Source organism: Engystomops pustulosus, chromosome 5 (genome assembly GCF_040894005.1).
Source record: "Engystomops pustulosus chromosome 5, aEngPut4.maternal, whole genome shotgun sequence".
NCBI lineage: Eukaryota > Metazoa > Chordata > Amphibia > Anura > Leptodactylidae > Engystomops > Engystomops pustulosus.
This window is the reverse complement of record NC_092415.1, coordinates 195,410,625-195,431,013: the sequence shown is the minus strand read 5'-3', so window position 1 is coordinate 195,431,013 and position 20,389 is coordinate 195,410,625. Positions and strand designations below refer to the sequence as shown.

Genomic DNA, 20,389 nt, shown 5'->3' with positions numbered 1-20,389 from the left:
GTTATATCCCTGGTCATGTGATGTCACACAGGTGCACAGCTTGTTATATCCCTGGTCATGTGATGTCACACAGGTGCCCAGCTCATTATATCCCTGGTCATGTGATATCACACAGGTGTACAACTCGTTATAGCCCTGGTCATGTGATGTCACACAGGTGCACGGCTCGTTATATCCCTGGTCATGTGCTGTCACACAGGTGCATGGCTCGTTATATCCCTGGTCATGTGCTGTCACACAGGTGCACGGCTTGTTATATCCCTGGTCATGTGATGTCACACAGGTGCACGGCTTGTTATATCCCTGGTCATGTGATGTCACACAAATGCATGACTTGATACATCCCTGGTCATGTGATGTCACACAAGTGCATGGCTTGATATATCCCTGGTCATGTGATGTCACACAGGTGCATGGCTCATTATATCCCTGGTCATGTGATGTCACACAGGTGCATGGCTCATTATATCCCTGGTCATGTGATGTTCCAGAAGTGCACAGCTTCATGTGATGTCACACAGATCCGTGGACCATTTTTTATCCACCGGAAGTAAACAATGAAGTTTCCTGTTGAATGGCAGCAAGCAGAGATCTAGAAATGTGAGGAAATGATACATTGAAAGTATATTGGCAAATTGTAACACTTTCCATTTCACAAACAACATTATTATTTGCTGAACATGGACAACCCCTTTAAGTGTCCTTGTTGTATCCTGCTCACAGAATCTGCAAAAGGTGCACGTCAGGTCTCAGGTTTATAATCCTTAATATGTAAATATAAATGTTGCCGTTCACTGAAAGCAGAGATCTACAAAACATGAGTTGAACCTAAATGTATGTAAAAAAAAATACACATATTATGCAGGGAATTAACTGGAGATAAAGACAGACATTGGACCCAGAGACTTAACCCCTTTCCTGGCTGTCCCTGCCTAATCGCCTAATCTATCCTAAGCGCAGTAGACAACTGGTCAGACGAGGAAATAGACAAGACAATACAGAGATAGAGAGTCACTAAATAAGGATCAGAACCAAGAGGACAAAGCAGTACAAAATCGCTAGGCAAATAGATAGTCAGGGTTACAGGTAAAGGGTCAAAGATACAAGATACAGAATAAACTTAGTGAGCCAAGTACAAGACTATAGCAGGAAGATAGCTCAAAGCCTTAAATGAGAAACAGTAGCGCCGACCCAGAAGGTAATTAGATCAGTTCTCTGAAAGCAGATAGGAGGGCAATTAGAGAGGGTTAAGATTCTGTCAAACACAGCGAGTTAACTGTGAACCAGCGAATAGGAGGTGGTCACCCGATCCTGAGTCTGTGTGGGTGCTGGAAGGCACAACTGCAGTTGCAGTTCCCACTGCAAGCTTCTGGCTGATTGGTGTAGGGCCAGGGGAGGCCAAAGGAATAGGAATATGATTCTCGTCAATCCTTTTAAATGTTATTAAAAAAACACACAGACCCTCACAGATAAGATGAGGACATGTTCCCAAACATGGACTGACAGACATGTAAGCAATGTTCACTATTACACTCGTAGGAAATGCAAATTAAACACTAAAAAGAATTGAAGGAAGCCCCCCTCAGAGCTCATCCGGAAACAGCATTGGTCCCACCCTTTAATTCGAACTCTTTGAACACCTTTGAACTTATTTCAATGATGAAAATGTTGGAGCTTTGTGCAAAGGAATTTCATTATTTATCCTTGTAGGGTTCAGTTCCCTCTAACAGAAGACTCTCCAATTGTTGCAAAACAAGGGTAAGGGCCGGTTCTGACATCTGTGTGGGGTCCAGATTTTAGCTGAACTGCTGTCAGTTCCCACATGAGCCCAGATCTACAGTCCTAAATTTAAAGTGTAACTAAAGTTTTATCTATATGTCATCAGTGCAGGAACTTCAATGTTCTTGTGCCTTTCTTTTCCCCCTGCCTTTCTTCCTTATTGATGCAGTTTATTTAAGTCATCTTTTTGTTCAGCTGTCCTTACAGGGCATCTACCATCATTATTACTGATGGTAGATTGTCCAAACTCAAACTGTACATGCTGGTCATTTAGGAAAGTCACTGTCCCAGGTTTTGCGGATAAAATGTAATGTTTGGATACTGCTTATAAAACCTTTTTTAAGGAATATGGAAATGAGCCTTAGGTGCTCTGGCTAAGTCACCGGAGCGCCTCTTGACTCCACCATGTGATCAGATATGCATTCCCGCTCTCTTTTTATGTTATGTGACGTCAATGACTTACTGCAGCCTAAGCGACTCCGACTCATTTACTTATTCTTTTAAATTGTTTTTAAGAAGTATCCAAACATTGCATTTCATCAGGAAAACGGGAGCAACAACTTTCCTAAAACACCAACATGTAAGTTTGGGCAATCTACCTTAAGTAAAGGACGTCTACCATCAGATTTAAAGATAAGGAGAAGCTGATAAAATGTCTAATGACATAACTGCTTACAGAAAGTCCCTGGACGGACTTATTTCCTTGCATATCTGAATCATGAAGGGAAATATTCCCTAGGTTTGCAAAGAGTTAATCAATAACCTTCTATTATCTGTGTGCTGTGTAGGGGACTTCAGATACCCTGCTCACTGCAGGAGAAAGAAGAAGAAGAAGAAAAAAGACAAAGAGAATCTGCTTTACTGCCATAAGAATCCATCATGATTACCCAGGGACATTACTTATAGATCCAGGCACAGTGGCTGCGGTGATCCTCTTATATTTCTTATCCATGACCTCCTTCTTTCTGAAGCCAACTTTTAAAATTATGCTAATGAGCTTCAGTTGCTACCCTTTTGTGATCTTGCTGTACAGACTGTCTTACTCTCCTCCATGCTTCCTCAAATACTCAGGGATCATGTTTTATAATGTTTGATTTTGATGGTATATTTCTTTTATTGAAGTATATTACAAAGGTTACTATTAGAGATGAGCGAACACTAAAATGCTCGGGTACTCGTTATTCGAGACAAACTTTTCCCGATGCTCGAGTGCTCGTTTCGAGTAACGAGCCCCATTGAAGTCAATGGGAGACTCGAGCATTTTTCAAGGGGACCAAGGCTCTGCACAGGGAAGCTTGGCCAAACACCTGGGAACCTCAGAAAAGGATGGAAACACCACGGAAATGGACAGGAAACAGCAGGGGCAGCATGCATGGATGCCTCTGAGGCTGCATAATCGCACCATTATGCCAAAATTATGGGCAACAGCATGGCCATGACAGAGTGACAGAATGAAGCTAGATAGCATCTAAAACATCCAATAATTGACCCTGACACTATAGGGGACGGCATGCAGAGGCAGCGGCAGCAGCGGAAGGCTAGAGAGTGGCATGGCGACATACCCTAAATGGACTCAGGCTTCAAACCAATGGGTAGCAGAGAGGAACCAAAGAAGGTGAGCAAGAAGCGCTCAAATAATATCGGTACATGATAAAAGTTTGCCAGTATATTTTGTGGATTACACAGCAGGGTGGCGACAAAGTTAACATGGAAGCCATGAAAACAATCCAAAATTCTGCCTGACACAGCTCGTTTGATAAGGGGACGATGTATGGAGGCAGTGAACTACCCTGTTTCCCCGAAAATAAGACAGTGTCTTATATTTATTTTTGCTCCTAAAGAGGCACTAGGTCTTATTTTCAGGGGATGTCTTATTTTTCCATGAACAAGAATTTACATTTATGATTGAACAAAAAATCAACTTCTTATGACTCTCCAAACTCTGAATTTCCTGCTGTATTTCTTGTGACTCCATTTCTATTAGAATCATTGGCCCCAATCTCTCATGTTTAGTAAAAACACTGCTACCGGTAGCAGCCGGTATCACATTTGCAGCACAACAGCCAGTGATTTACTTCCTTGAATTCTTCCCCATGTCACAATCTTCTGGGGGGAGCTGCTTCAATGACTGCCGCTAGGTCTCATTTTCAGGGGAGGCCTTATATTTCTAAGCCTGAACAATATTGTACTAGGTCTTATTTTCGGGGGATGTCTTATTTTAGGGGAAACAGGGTAGTAGTAGATTAAAGGTACTGCAGTTAAAACTATGTTAGTTGGTTCTTGGCATGGAGCTGGCGCTCCGCTGCCAGGCGAGCTTTCGCCAATCCAAGCCCCTGTCTCTAGGCTACTCCCCAAACAGCACTTCTAAGAACCTTTCGGATAAGATCAAGTGTAGTAGCGTTCTTATAAGTTTGGGATATGGCGGGTGAGGGGAATGTAAACATCTGCGCAAGAAGCGCTGAAATAATATCCGTAAATGAAAAAAGTTTTCCAGTATATTTTGTGGCTTACACAGCAGGGTGGCGACAAAGTTAACAAGTTTGATGTGGAATGCCCTGCAATAGCTCTTGGGCGGTGTGCCTTTTATCACCTAGGCTCAGCAGTTTGAGCATCGCCTGCTGTCGCTTAGCAACGGCACTGCTGCTGTGCCTAGAGCTACCGACTGATGGCGCCATGCCCACGGATGGTAATTCGGAGGAGGAGGAGGTGGAGGAGGGGTGGGAGGATTTGGAGGTATAGTAGGCCTTTGAGACCTGGACCGAGGTAGGCCCCGCAATCCTCTGCGTCGGCAGTATATGACCAGCCCCAGGGTCAGACTCGGTCCCAGCCTGCACCAAGTTAAGTGTAGTAGCGTTCTTATAAGTTTGGGATATGGCGGGTGAGGGGAATGTAAACAGATGCGCAAGAAGCGCATGATGCGCATGGAGCTGGCGCTCCGCTGCTAGGCGAGCTTTCGCCAATCCAAGCCCCTGTCTCTAGGCTACTCCCCAAACAGCACTTCTAAGAACCTTTTGTATAAGATCAAGTGTAGTAGCGTTCTTATAAGTTTAGGATATGGCGGGTGAGGGGAATGTAAACAGATGCGCAAGAAGCGCATGATGCGCATGGAGCTGGCGCTCCGCTGCTAGGCGAGCTTTCGCCAATCCAAGCCCCTGTCTCTAGGCTACTCCCCAAACAGCACTTCTAAGAACCTTTTGTATAAGATCAAGTGTAGTAGCGTTCTTATAAGTTTAGGATATGGCGGGTGAGGGGAATGTAAACAGATGCGCAAGAAGCGCATGATGCGCATGGAGCTGGCGCTCCGCTGCTAGGCGAGCTTTCGCCAATCCAAGCCCCTGTCTCTAGGCTACTCCCCAAACAGCACTTCTAAGAACCTTTTGTATAAGATCAAGTGTAGTAGCGTTCTTATAAGTTTAGGATATGGCGGGTGAGGGGAATGTAAACAGATGCGCAAGAAGCGCTGAAATAATATCCGTAAATGGTAAAAGTTTGCCAGTGTATTTTGTGGATAACACAGCAGGGTGGCGACAAAGTTAACAACTTTGATGTGGAATCCATGAAAACAACCCAAATTTCGGCCTGACAAACCTCGTTTGATAAAGGGACGATGTATGGAGGCAGCTATATGGACGACTTTTGGAGGTAGCAATGGAGACAACGTGTGGAGGCTGCTATGGAGACAATTCAATTTGGATAGTGCCTGTATGTGGCAGTCCAAAAAATTTTTCAAACCAGAGGAGCAGGTAGGTGGCCCTCCAGAAAAATGGAATAGATTGAGTGCCTGTATGTGGCAGTCCAAAAAATTTTTCAAACCAGAGGAGCAGGTAGGTGGCCCTCCAGAAAAATGGAATAGATTGAGTGCCTGTATGTTGCACTCCCAAAAATTGTTTAAAACAGAGGACCGTGTCGGTGGCCCTCCAGAAAAATTAAATGCATAAAGTACTATACCTAGAGCCAGTGGGCCCTGTCAAAAAACAGCCAGTTTCCTCTGCTTTACTGTAGAAAGAGGAGGAGAAGGAGGAAAATGAGGAGGAGGAGGAGTGGATAAATTATTCAGGTTGAGCTTCCTTCACCTGCTGGAGATTTGAAATTAGGAGAAATCCATGCTTTATTCATCTTGATAAGCGTCAGCCTGTCAGCGCTGTCAGTCGACAGGCGTGTACGCTTATCGGTGATGATGCCACCAGCTGCACTGAAAACCCGCTCTGACAAGACGCTAGCGGCAGGGCAGGCAAGAACCTCCAAGGCGTAGAGCGCCAGTTCGTGCCACATGTCCAGCTTTGAAACCCAGTAGTTGTAGGGAGCTGTGTGATCATTTAGGACGATGGTATGGTCAGCTACGTACTCCCTCACCATCTTTCTGTAAAGATCAGCCCTACTCTGCCGAGACTGGGGACAGGTGACAGTGTCTTGCTGGGGTGACATAAAGCTGGCAAAAGCCTTGTAAAGCGTACCCTTGCCAGTGCTGGACAAGCTGCCTGCTCGCCTACTCTCCCTCGCTACTTGTCCCGCAGAACTACGCACTCTGCCGCTAGCGCTGTCAGAAGGGAAATACTGTTTCAGCTTGTGCACCAGGGCCTGCTGGTATTCATGCATTCTCACACTCCTTTCCTCTCCAGGGATGAGAGTGGAAAGATTTTGCTTGTACCGTGGGTCCAGGAGAGTGAACACCCAGTAATCGGTGCTGGAATAAATTCTTTGAACGCGAGGGTCACGGGATAGGCAGCCTAGCATGAAATCTGCCATATGCGCCAGAGTACCAACGCGTAAGAATTCACTCCCCTCACTGGCCTGACTGTCCATTTCCTCCTCCTCCAACTCCTCCAACTCCTCTTCTTCTGCCCATACACGCTCAACAGTGTAGGACTCAACAATGGTCCCCTCTTGTGTCTCGCCAACATTCTCCTCCTCTTCCTCCTCATCCTCCTCCACCTCCACCTCCTCCGATATGCGCTGAGAAACAGACCTAAGGGTGCTTTGGCTATCAACAAGGGAATCTTCTTCCCCTGTCTCTTGTGAGGAGCGCAAAGCTTCCGACTTCATGCTGACCAGAGAGTTTTTCAACAGGCCAAGCAGCGGGATGGTGAGGCTGATGATGGCGGCATCGCCACTGACCATCTGTGTTGACTCCTCAAAGTTACTCAGCACCTGACAGATATCAGACATCCACGTCCACTCCTCATTGTAGACTTGAGGAAGCTGACTGACCTGACTACCAGTTCTGGTGGAAGTTGACATCTGGCAGTCTACAATGGCTCGGCGCTGCTGGTAAACTCTGGATAACATGGTCAGTGTTGAATTCCACCTCGTGGGCACGTCGCACAACAGTCGGTGAGCGGGCAGTTGGAGGCGGCGCTGCGCTGCCCTGAGAGTGGCAGCATCTGTGCTGGACTTCCTGAAATGCGCACAGATGCGGCGCACCTTCGTGAGCAAATCAGACAGATTGGGGTATGTCTTGAGGAAACGCTGAACTATCAGATTTAACACATGGGCCAGGCATGGCACATGTGTCAGTCTGCCGAGTTGCAGAGCCGCCACCAGGTTACGGCCGTTGTCACACACAACCATGCCTGGCTTCAGGTTCAGCGGTGCCAGCCACAGATCAGTCTGCGCCGTGATGCCCTGTAATAGTTCTTGGGCGGTGTGCCTTTTATCGCCTAGGCTCAGCAGTTTGAGCACCGCCTGCTGTCGCTTAGCGACGGCACTGCTGCTGTGCCTAGAGCTACCGACTGATGGCGCCATGCCCACGGATGGTCGTTCGGAGGAGGAGGTGGAGGAGGGGTGGGAGGAGGAGGAGGCATAGTAGGCCTCAAACACCTGGACCGAGGTAGGCCCCGCAATCCTCGGCGTCGGCAGTATATGACCAGCCGCAGGGTCACACTCGGTCCCAGCCTCCACCAAGTTAACCCAATGTGCCGTCAGAGATATATAGTGGCCCTGCCCGGCAGCACTCGTCCACGTGTCCGTGGTCAGGTGGACCTTGTCAGAAACGGCGTTGGTCAGGGCACGGATTATGTTGTCTGACACGTGCTGGTGCAGGGCTGGGACGGCACATCGGGAAAAGTAGTGGCGGCTGGGGACCGAATACCGAGGGGCGGCCGCCGCCATGAGGCTGCGAAAGGCCTCGGTCTCTACTAGCCTATAGGGCAGCATCTCCAGGCTTAGCAATCTGGAAATGTGCACATTAAGGGCTTGGGCGTGCGGGTGGGTTGCACTATATTTGCGTTTCCGCTCCAGCGTCTGGGGTATGGAGAGCTGAACGCTGGTGGATGCTGTGGAGGATCGTGGAGGTGACGATGGGGTTTTTGTGGCAGGGTCCTGGGCAGGGGGCTGACTATCAGCTGACACAGGGGAAGGAGCAGTGGTGTGCACGGCCGGAGGTGAACGCGCTTGTTGCCACTGAGTGGGGTGTTTAGCATTCATATGCCTGCGCATACTGGTGGTAGTTAAGCTAGTAGTGGTGGAACCCCTGCTGATCCTGGTTTGGCAAATGTGGCACACCACAGTCCGTCGGTCATCCGGTGTTTCCTTAAAGAACCTCCAGACTTCTGAAAATCTAGCCCTCTCCGCAGGAGCCCTCGCCACGGGAGCTACACTAGTTGACACATTTGGCGCTGATGCACCAGCTCTGGCCCTGCCTCTCCGTCTGGCCCCACCACTGCCTCTTCCAACCTGTTCTGGTCGAGGACTCTCCTCCGTCTCAGAAGCACTGTGTTCACCCGGCCTCTCAACCCAGCTTGGGTCTGTCACCTCATCATCCTCCGATCCCTCAGTCTGCTCCCCCCTCGGACTTCCTGCCCTGACAACAACTTCCCCACTGTCTGACAACCGTGTCTCCTCATCGTCGGACACCTCTTTACACACTTCTTCCACTACGTCAACAAGGTCATCATCACCCACAGACTGCGACTGGTGGAAAACCTGGGCATCAGAAAATTGCTCATCAGCAACCGGACAAGTGGTTTGTGACTGTGGGAAGGGTCCAGAAAACAGTTCCTCAGAGTATGCCGGTTCAAATGGCAAATTTTGCTGGGAGGGGGCAGACTGGGGGGGAGGAGGCTGAGGTGCAGGAGCTGGAGGAGTGCCGATTTCGGTGACATGGGTGGACTGCGTGGAAGACTGACTGGTGGACAAATTGCTCGAAGCATTGTCGGCAATCCACGACATCACCTGTTCGCACTGTTCTGGCCTCAACAGTGCTCTACCACGAGTCCCAGTAACTTCAGACATGAACCTAGGGAGTGTAGCTCTGCGGCGTTCCCCTGCTCCCTCATAAGCAGGTGGTGTCTCACCCCGCCCAGGACCACGGCCTCTGACCCCTGCAGTAGTTGGACGCCCACGTCCCCGCCCTCGTCCTCTACCCCTAGCCCTCGGGTTAAACATTTTGAAAATGAGAGTTATAACTTGTATTTTTTTTTTTTTTTTTTTTTTTTTTTTTTTGTGTTTTTTAGTTTTTAAAACCAAACGATGCTATCCTATTGCTATGGCTATTTTCTAGCCAAGTATTACAGCACACTACTATGCCAGATGAGATGACGCTGAGTTATGAAAAAAATAAACGTAAAATAAAAAAGGAAATGGCAGACTGTGCCTAGTTGAAATACAACCCCGGGCCCTAATAAATTTTCCCACTTCGGTCTTTGCGATGGATATGTGCGTCACTAAAACACAGTGGTCGCAAGTCTGACTCCAAATTGCTCCCAATTTGATAGTAGATGCACTGCAGCAAGTACAGCCACCAGCAGATCAACCAGAAATCAAATATATATAACGCTACTGTAGGCGTAATTAAGACGTTTGTATTCTCCTATGGCTATTTTCTAGCCAAGTATTACAGCACACTACTATGCCAGATGAGATGACGCTGAGTTATGAAAAAAATAAACGTAAAATAAAAAGAAACTGGCAGACTATGCCTAATTCTACTCAAACCCCTAATAAATTTTCCCACTTTGGTGTTTGAGGTGGATATGTGTGTCACTAAGAGCTAAACACAATGGTAGCAAGTCCCCCTGCTAATTCCTCACAATATGGTACTAGCTGCAAATAAAAAAAAAAAAAAATTATAACGTTATTGTAGCCCTAAGAAGGGCTGTTGGGTTCTTTAAGAATCACTCCTGCCTAACAGTAAGCTAATAGAACACCCTAACGCTTTCCCTGAGCAGCAGCAGCTCTCTCCCTAGCGGCATCCAGACAGAGAATGATCCGAGCAGCGCGGGCAGCGGCTAGTCTATCCCAGGGTCACCTGATCTGGCCAGCCAACCACTGCTATCTACGTGTAAGGGTACCACGTCATGCTGGGTGGAGTGCAGAGTCTCCTGGCTTGTGATTGGCTCTGTTTCTGGCCGCCAAAAAGCAAAACGGCGGGAGCTGCCATTTTCTCGAGCGGGCGAAATACTCGTCCGAGCAACGAGCAGTTACGAGTACGCTAATGCTCGATCGAGCATCAAGCTCGGACGAGTATGTTCGCTCATCTCTAGTTACTATTATCACCTGCTTTTAACAGTAAGGTCACTCCACAGGAGTAGGATGGTGTAGTATCATAACTAACTTAAATGGATCCCTAAGGGAAAGTGAAGGTGAATGGAAGACCTTCCATACAATCTGATTCCGATCCAATCACTCCACGAAGAGTTCTGTGACAAAAGTCTCTAATGACCTCCTGTCTGCATCATCTGCTCATACCTCTCCAAGAGACGTTCAGCTGTCTATCCCTCTCATACTACCTCTTTACCTCGCCCCTCTCTGTTGGTGTCCCTCAAGGACCCCTACTCTTCTTTATCTCCATCTCTGGCCTAGGACAGCTTATTAAGTCCCATGGCTTTCAATACCACTCCTATGCAGATGACACACGGATCAATCATTCTGGTCCAGATATCTCCTCCCTTCTAGACAAAATTCCAGAGAATTTATCAGCCATATCCTCCTTCTTCTCTTCCATTTATCTAAAATTGAACATGGACAAGACAGAACTCAATGGGGCAGATTTACTTACCTGGTCCATTCGCAATCCAGCGGCGCGTTCTCTGCGGTGGATTCGGGTCCAGACGGGATTCACTAAGGCAGTTCCTCCGACGTCCACCAGGTGTCGCTGCTGCGCTGAAGACCATCGGATTGCATCGGAGTTCACCGTCCTACCCTGGGTGAAGGTAAGCGCGCGTCGAGCGGCACTTTTTTTTTAAATGCGGCGGTTTTTCCGAATCCGTCGTTTTTTTTACAGCCACGCCCCCTGATTTCCCGCCGCGTGCATGCCGGCGCCGATGCGCCACAATCCAATCGTGTGCACCAAAATCCCGGGGCAATTCAGGAAAAATCGGCTCTAATCGGAAATATTTGGGTAAAACGTCGGGAAAAACGAGAATCGGCCCTTAGTATATGACCCCCAAAATCTTTCCTCTACCTAACACGTTGCTCCCGCCATGCCTTATTATCGCAATTCATATTCATAGCTCCGCAGTCTGACCGGTCCACTGTTTTGGAGTCCTATTTCACTCTGACTTCTCCTTTAAGCCTCACATACAGGTAGACATTACTACAACCTGCCGCTTTCATCTCAAAAACATCTCTCGCATCTGACCCTTCCTCAATCCTACAAAATTGAGGCAACAAAATTGCTAGTCCATGCCCACATCATCTCCCGCTTGGACTACTGCAACATTCTTCTCTGTGGTGTCCCTCCAATCCATCTGTCTCCTCCGTTCTCCTCTTCGTCTCCTCTCTGCCAGTCTCTCCACTGGTTACCCAATGCACAGCGAATTCAACTTAAAATACTAACCTTACTAGCCGTCCATAACCTGACCCCTACTTATATTTCTGAACTCATCAGCCAATTCCGTCCCACACATGAACTCTGTTACTCACAGGACCTTCAGCTTCACTCTATTACCATCCGCTCTTCTCAGAAACATATCAATATTAATAGTGCTCTATAAATAATAATTTTCTGTATTTTTTTAAAGATATTGGGGGTCATTTACTATGGGCCCGATTCGCGTTTTCCCGACGTATTACCTGAATATTTCCGATTTGCGCCGATTTCCCCTGTATTGCCCTGGGATTTTGGCGCACGCGATCGGATTGTGGCGCATCGGTGCCGGCATGCGCGCGACGGAAATTGGGGGGCGTGGCCGAACGAAAACCCGACGGATTCGGAAAAACCGCTGCATTTAAAAAAAAAAAATGTGTTGCGGAGCTTGCACTTACCTTCACTCAGCCCGAGCCGGTGAACTCCAGCGCGTTCCGATGCTTTTCAGCGCAGCAGCGTCACCTGGTGGACGGCGGAGGAACTACCTTAATGAATCCCGGCCGGACCCGAATCCAGCGCAGAGAACGCACTGCTGGATCGCGAATGGACCGGGTAAGTAAATCTGCCCCTTTGTCTATCACCAATGAAATGAACCTAAGATAAAAATTACAGACTTCACCGTTACTTGCAAGATTGTCAGTGTATGAAATTCCTATTGCCCCCGCACTGTCCTGTATTAGCATGTGCTATATTTACTGGAGTATTTTAGTGACATCAAAAAGAGTTTAACTTGGATCAGCTGATGATTTGTTAAGACTTGTACTTACGTTGACATTTGCTCTTGGAACTGAACGGAAGCATTTATCATTTGTTCCACTGTGGAGAACAAAAACATTGTTGAAAATAAAAATGATATATTACTTTTGTTTTCTGGTCCTAAACTAGTAGCAATAGGTCATTAAAGGTTGATTGATGGGAGGCAACACCCAGCGTTCAGCTAAGAGCATCAATTGTGGAAATTAGCTGACTTTAAGGAGAGTCTACCATCAAAATCAACTAAGATAATGGCAATTACTCATAGATCCGGGCACCGTGAGTGTGGTAATCTTCTTATACAGGCGGTCCCCTACTTAAGAACACCCGACTTACAGACGACCCCTAGTTACAAACGGACCTCTGGTAATTGGTAATTTATTGTTAATACTGGTACTTAACCCAACATTTTTAAAATCCAATTGTCACAGAGACCAAAAAAAATTTGGCTGCGGTTACTATTATAAAGTACTGTATATTTTTATATAGTCCAGTGCGCCTTATATATAAACCATACTTACAGACAACAGCTACCTTGAACTGTGCACAGGTCTGCCACCTGCTGGTCATTCATCCATATATTCAGGTGCGCCTTATACTCCAGTGCGCCTTATATATGAACCTAGACGTTTTAGCAGGCATTTATTGATGGTGCGCCTTATACTCCGGTGCGCCTTATAGTCCGAAAAATACTGTATACAGTTCCGATTTACATACAAATTCAACTTAAGAACAAAGGTAAAGAACATATCTTGTATGTAACCCGGGGACTGCTTGTATTTGTTATTCATGGCTTCCTTGCTTCTAAAATCAACTTTTAAAATGATGGTAATGAGCCACAAAGGCTCTGGAGGGCATTACTAGCGCCCCTCTATGCTGTTACTTTACAGGATATTTCACTGCTCAGGAACAACTGTGTGAAATTACATCAGGCAGAGGGAGGGGGAAGAGCTGAGGGACGGGGGAGGGTGAGACATGCTCCTGCATAGTGTAACCACAGGTTAGAGCTGGAAAGAGACAGTTCCATCTGTATTGCAATTCAGACCACCCAAAGACACAACCCCAATGATCAACTACTAATAAAGTGACCTATGGGAAGGTCATCCATTCATATGAGGCTAATCCTTGTGTGGATCCACAGCGCATCAAACTACACAATCGAGTTCCAGACTCAACTTTGTGACGCAGAACACGTGCTATTTCGTATCATACTCACAAGTCGCATTTTTTTCAAATTCCACAAAGCTGTCTGTCATGTCTCCAAAGACGAGCATCATGAGCGGCAGCCCGGCGCCGTGAGCCATCGATGCAATTGTGCCAACCACCATTAGGATTTTATCTACTCCTCCAGAATATCGGAACTAGAAAAAGAAGATGTATTACACTTCAAAATATACATCTGCTAATGTCATGCAACAGAGGAGACCAAAAAAACCTTCATCTCCAGATCAATTAAGTTACTATTTAACAAAATTTAAAGGGGTTCTCTACAATTTTAAAGGGACCCTGTCACCAGATTTTACCCTGCTAAACATAACAGGTAGGGCATGAAATGTCCTTTTTAGAATTCCCTTTTATGTGAAATTCCCCTAATTTATCAATCAAAAAATCTCCTCCAAAGTCATAGAGAAGAGTCATATTTGCCTGAGACGAACAGCTGCTCCATCCATTCTTTATGGGAACACCAGTCTTATGATTGGTGGGGGTCCAAGTGAATGGACCCCCAGTGTTTATCAGCTTATTTTGTGGATAGGGTAGAAGTTGCAATTATATTTGTATGAGATTCTCTGGGTGTTATCATCAAAAAATTATGAAATTCCTATATAGTAGTATAGTTTTTATGGTAGTTATATGTTGTTATATTTAGAGAGCCATATATCTTTTAATGTATACACAAATGAATAAATAAAAGTCATCAGTAGCCCAACTTTGCATCAGTGAAAATGTCATCTTATGCCACAAAACACAAGCACCCATATTGCTCATTTTATTCCTCAAAACATAAGCTCCCACATAGCTCATAAAAAAGTCATCTGTAGCCCAAAATTGCATCAATAAAAATGTCATCTTATCCCACAAAATATAAGCCCCCTCACAGCTTATATTATCCCACAAAACTTAAGCCCCCACACAGCTCATATAACAGTCATCTGTAGCCTGAAATTGCATCAACGTGTCATTGTAACATCTGAGTCTGTGGAATGCGGCTGAGGTTGCGCTGATTTCGTCTATGTTTTATTTTGACGTTCCTAGTGTGAACTATGGTTTATGTTTGGCGACTGTGTTGGGATTAAAATTTTGGCCAAACTTTTGGAATGGACAGGTTCCATTATCTCTTTATTATATCTTTATTTATAATATCTCCTTATCTCTCAAGGACTCCCTTGATTTAGTTAAAATAATGCCTGCTGCATATAAAGAACTTTGATTTCCTACCTGGTAAACAGGCAGGATACCTAGCGAGTCAAAGTGGGTGTGCGGGCGAGTCACCATGGTCTTCCGCTTCTCTTCAGTCTTCAGTCACACCTCCCCTCCTACGTCATCTGGCAACCTTGCCGAATTCTGGCACTTGCGCAGTAGCCTCCGTCGGCTGCGCCTGCGCAGTGAGCCTTGCAGCGGGTCAGCATCCTCCGGCCACTTCCTGTTTAGCAGGAGGCCGCGCATGTGCAGTGAGCAGCCGGACTGGATTCTGTCCTCTCAGAATCCAGTCGTCTTATCCCACAAAACATAAGCCCCCTACACAGTTCAAGTTCCCCCTTGTAGGGGCTTATGTTTTATGGGATAACATTTCATTGATGTTATTTTGGGCTACAGATTATTTGGAGGTAAAAAAAATTGCAGGTTTGTTTGTAATGCAGGTTATCCAGACCTGAAACCTGCAGACCTGATTGAGGAAATGGTAGGAACCATGGATCAGCATGTGGCCAATATAGAGGCTGAACCATTAGAGCTAAAAGAACATTTTTGGTAATTAAACTAAATGGAACAGACACATAAGACCGACACTTCCTGGCAAGAGACCTGGACTAAGTGCTCTAATGGCAAGCAAACAATAACCTCAGATGAACCTCAGCTACTTTTCATTGGTCTTTTGCTCTATTTTTCAAATTCTGCTATTGTAATAGTCTCACTGAAAGTAAACAAATAAAAAGTGGAAAGAGGGTGCGTGTACCAATGCAGCAGGGGGGGGGGGGACACACACACTGTCATTGGGCATTTAAATCTGTAGATTTCTTATTAATTATTCATTTTATAAATGAATAAAGTAGTTGATAATAGTAAACTCTGTAATATCTGATTCTTTCTCTTACAGTGAGCAGACAGACAGATTCAGACAGATAAGGAGGCTAATTATTAACTCTTTCCACACCTAGAGGAGTTCTTCCTGAAAGATTTAGTTCACTGAAAATATTAGACTACTCAGTGACTGTCTGTGAGGAGTTTATGGAAACCTACCACCACGGATCTACCTCTATTGGACGTGAGGATAGCCCTTTTAAGGGATAATCCTCACATCTCCGCAATAGTTTTATAACTTTTATTTCCCTAATATGCTAATTTTCTAAAAAAAAAAAGGCTACTGGGGCGTGGAGTAGCCGGAGCTGAGGCCTCTTTGATCCTCCTACCAGATATCTTTGGCTGCTGGTCACTGCTCCAAAGCCAGAGATACTGTGCATGCGCAGAACTCCGGCTTCGCCGACAAGGGCACGCAGTTCCTCATAGCTACTCGCCGAAGATATCTGGTAGGAGGGTCAAAGAGGTTACTGGGTGCCCCAGTAGCCTCTTTAGAAAATTAGCATATTAGGGGAATAAATGTTATAAAAAGATTGCGGGGACGTGAGGATTAGCCCTTAAAAGGGCTATCCTCAAGTCCAATAGGTGCACCTTTTACCCGATCTACCTTGATAGGTAGATCCGTGGTGGTAGGTTTCCTTTAAGATATTAGACACTTTATCAGCTTCTCCTTATCTCTCAGCTGTGGATACAGGACGGAAAGCTGATTTACACAAACTACTTGGGGAAAAAACATATTCTTATAATGAAGTATATAACAAAGTATACTATTATCATCTGCATTGATTATATATCGTTAAGATAGTGGAGAACCACAAATAATAATTTGCACAAATTATTTTCTCCACTATGCTGACCATGTAGGTTTGCTGCATCTGTATATCAGTACAGATCTCTGTGGTATAAAAAAGAGGCTGTAATCCGGTGCAAACGGTGCTAAAAATCTGGTGGAATAGTGAGGTCTATACAATGTACATTTTACAGATCATTTTTCATTTTAATCAACATCTGTTTTTTTTTAATAGTTTATAAAGCCGCTGTTTCTTACCATTGTGAACGGGCTGACCATCTTGGGTTTTTCCTCTTTTTTCTTGTCCTTTGACTTGGAGAAGAAGCCTTTTTTCTTGCTGCAATGGAAAACCACATAATCCAGTCAGATCCCATATTACATAATGTGCTGCAATATTGCTGGAAAAATCTTTGTTCTTAGTAAGTATGTATAACCCATTGCAGAATAGCATACTGATCAAACACCTGGGTCCCCAGAACACATCTTCTTAAAGGGAATGTGTCCCCAGCTACCCCTCTGAACTAGCTGCCCACTTTTAGTGGCTGCAGGGGGAGCGTTACTTTAGATGCCCCGATCTGCTGTTCTATAGCACCTAGAAACTTGATGCATGTGTCATATTACAGATCTCGTCTTTCAAATGGCATGAGGATTGTGGTTCTGTGAGCTACAGGACCAACATATAGGTAAGATATATGGATCTGAAGTGATCCTTCCCTTCAGCTTCTCTACAGTTCATTTGTATACGACATTGGATTTTATCTCTATACGTAAATTGGCAAGATTTCACATAAAAGATGGAACTGTAGAAAGGATATTTCAAACCCTTCATGAGGAGCTGGTTGGTGCTGTGTTGTAAAAGTTAGTGATCAAGACGCTTTATGATGATAGTTGCTAGACTTGGAAATATGATAAAGATTGTCTTGTTTAGAGTTTTCAGGTTTTTGAAAGGGCTCTAAATATTGATTTTTATTATATCTAGACTAAGACTATTTCTCACATTCCAGATGCTAAAAATCATACAATGAAAAATTGTTCTTTGATGAAAAGATGTTAAATTACAATAAACTTGCAATTTAGTCCATTCCCCTATAAAAATGGCTGCACCATTTTACGAGCTATTATACCTCTTGTGTCACCCCCTCATCCTCATAGACTGTAAGCTCTTGTGTCACCCCCTCATCCTCATAGACTGTAAGCTCTTGTGTAACCCCCTCATCCTCATAGACTGTAAGATCTTGTGTCACCCCCTCATCCCCATAGACTGTAAGCTCTTCTGTCACCCCCTTCATCCTCATAGACTGTAAGCTCTTGTGTCCCCTCCTCATCCTCATAGACTGTAAGCTCTTGTGTCACCCCCTCATCCTCATAGACTGTAAGCTCTTGTGTCACCCCCTCATCCTCATAGACTGTAAGCTCTTCAGTCACCCCCTTCATCCTCATAGACTGTAAGCTCTTGTGTCACCCCCTCATCCTCATAGACTGTAAGCTCTTGTGTCACCCCCTCATCCTCATAGACTGTAAGCTCTTCAGTCACCCCCTTCATCCTCATAGACTGTAAGCTCTTGTGTCCCCTCCTCATCCTCATAGACTGTAAGCTCTTGTGTCACCCCCTCATCCTCATAGACTGTAAGCTCTTGTGTCACCCCCTCATCCTCATAGACTGTAAGCTCTTGTGTCACCGCCTTCATCCTCATAGACTGTAAGCTCTTGTGTCACCCCTCATCCTCATAGACTGTAAGCTCTTGTGTCACCCCCTCATCCTCATAGACTGTAAGCTCTTGTGTCATCCCCTCATCCTCACAGACTGTAAGCTCTTGCATCACTTCCACATCCTCATAGACTGTAAGCTCTTGTGTCACCCCCTCATCCTCATAGACTGTAAGCTCTTGTGTCACCCCCTTCATCCTCATAGACTGTAAGCTCTTGTGTCACTTCCACATAGACTGTAGGGCTCTTGTGTCACCCTCTCATCCTCATAGACTGTAAGCTCTTGTGTCACCCTCTCATCCTCATAGACTGTAAGCTCTTGTGTCCCCCCTCATCCTCATAGACTGTAAGCTCTTGTGTCCCCACTCATCCTCATAGACTGTAAGCTCCTGTGTCACACCCTCATCCTCATAGACTGTAAGCTCTTGTGTCACCCCCTCATCCTCATAGACTGTAAGCTCTTGTGTCTCCTCCTCATCCTCACAGACTGTAAGCTCTTGTGTCACCCCCTCATCCTCATAGACTGTAAGCTCTTGTGTCACCCCCTCATCCTCATAGACTGTAAGCTCTTGTGTCACCCCCTCATCCTCATAGACTGTAAGCTCTTGTGTCACCCCCTCATCCTCATAGACTGTAAGCTCTTGTGTCACCCCCTCATCCTCATAGACTGTAAGCTCTTGTGTCACCCCCTCATCCTCATAGACTGTAAGCTCTTGTGTCATCCCCTCATCCTCATAGACTGTAAGCTCTTGTGTCTCCTCCTCATCCTCATAGACTGTAAGCTCTTGTGTCACCTCCTCATCCTCACAGACTGTAATCTCTTGTGTCACCCCTTCTTCCTCCTAGACTGTAAGCTCTTCTGTCACCCCCTCATCCTCATAGACTGTAAGCTCTTCTGTCACCCCCTCATCCTCATAGACTGTAAGCTCTTGTGTCACCCCTTCATCCTCATAGACTGTAAGCTCTTGTGTCACCCCTCATCCTCATAGACTGTAAGCTCTTGTGTCACCCCTCATCCTCATAGACTGTAAGCTCTTGTGTCACCCCCTCATCCTCATAGACTGTAAGCTATTGTGTCACCCCCTCATCCTCATAGACTGTAAGCTCTTGTGTCACCCCCTCATCCTCATAGACTGTAAGCTGTTATGTCCCCCCTCATCCTCATAGACTGTAAGCTGTTGTGTCATCCCCTCATCCTCATAGACTGTAAGCTCTTGTGTCACCCCTCATCCTCATAGACTGTAAGCTCTTGTGTCTCCCCCTCATCCTCATTGACTGTAAGCTCTTGTGTCACCCCTCATCCTCATACACTGTAAGCTCTTGTGTCACCTCCTTATCCTCATAGACTGTAAGCTCTTGTGTCACCCCTCATCCTCATAGACTGTAAGCTCTTGTGTCACCCCCTCATCCTCATAGACTGTAAGCTCTTGTGTCACCCCTAATCCTCATAGACTGTAAGCTCTTGTGTCACCCCTCATCCTCATACACTGTAAGCTCTTGTGTCACCTCCTTATCCTCATAGACTGTAAGCTCTTGTGTCACCCCCTCATCCTCATAGACTGTAAGCTCTTGTGTCACCCCTCATCCTCATACACTGTAAGCTCTTGTGTCACCCCCTCATCCTCATAGACTGTAAGCTCTTGTGTCACCCCTCATCCTCATAGACTGTAAGCTCTTGTGTCACCCCCTCATCCTCATAGACTGTAAGCTCTTGTGTCACCCCTCATCCTCATACACTGTAAGCTCTTGTGTCACCCCCTCATCCTCATAGACTGTAAGCTCTTGTGTCACCCCCTAATCCTCATAGACTGTACGCTCTTGTGTCACCCCTCATCCTCATAAACTGTAAGCTCTTGTGTCACCCCTCATCCTCATACACTGTAAGCTCTTGTGTCACCCCCTCATCCTCATAGACTGTAAGCTCTTGTGTCACCCCCTAATCCTCATAGACTGTACGCTCTTGTGTCACCCCTCATCCTCATAAACTGTAAGCTCTTGTGTCACCCCCTCATCCTTATAGACTGTAAGCTCTTGTGTCACCCCTCATCCTCATACACTGTAAGCTCTTGTGTCACCCCTCATCCTCATAGACTGGAAGCTCTTGTGTCTCCTCCTCATCCTCATAGACTGTAAGCTCTTGTATCACCCCCTCATCCTCATAGACTGTAAGCTCTTGTGTCACCCCTCATCCTCATAGACTGTACGCTCTTGTGTCACCCCTCATCCTCATAGACTGTAAGCTCTTGTGTCACCCCTCATCC

The 20,389-nt window shown here is 45.9% G+C and overlaps 1 protein-coding gene across 6 annotated transcripts in view; it reads right to left on the bottom strand.

The window, feature by feature from the left end:
• The window catches only part of ABCB1 (ATP binding cassette subfamily B member 1), a 207,857-nt gene that overhangs the window by 76,044 nt on the left and 111,424 nt on the right, over nucleotides 1-20,389 (bottom strand). For 5 of the 6 annotated variants that reach the window (XM_072154256.1, XM_072154251.1, XM_072154250.1 and 2 more), the window contains 3 exons: nucleotides 16,680-16,758; nucleotides 13,554-13,698; nucleotides 12,352-12,400 (listed from right to left, as the gene is read on the bottom strand). The exons of the other annotated variant lie outside the window; for it this stretch is intronic. In XM_072154256.1, the coding sequence (XP_072010357.1) occupies nucleotides 12,352-12,400; nucleotides 13,554-13,698; nucleotides 16,680-16,758 (273 nt within the window). The remainder of the gene's footprint in view (nucleotides 1-12,351; nucleotides 12,401-13,553; nucleotides 13,699-16,679; nucleotides 16,759-20,389) is intronic. 6 annotated transcript variants of the gene reach the window in all.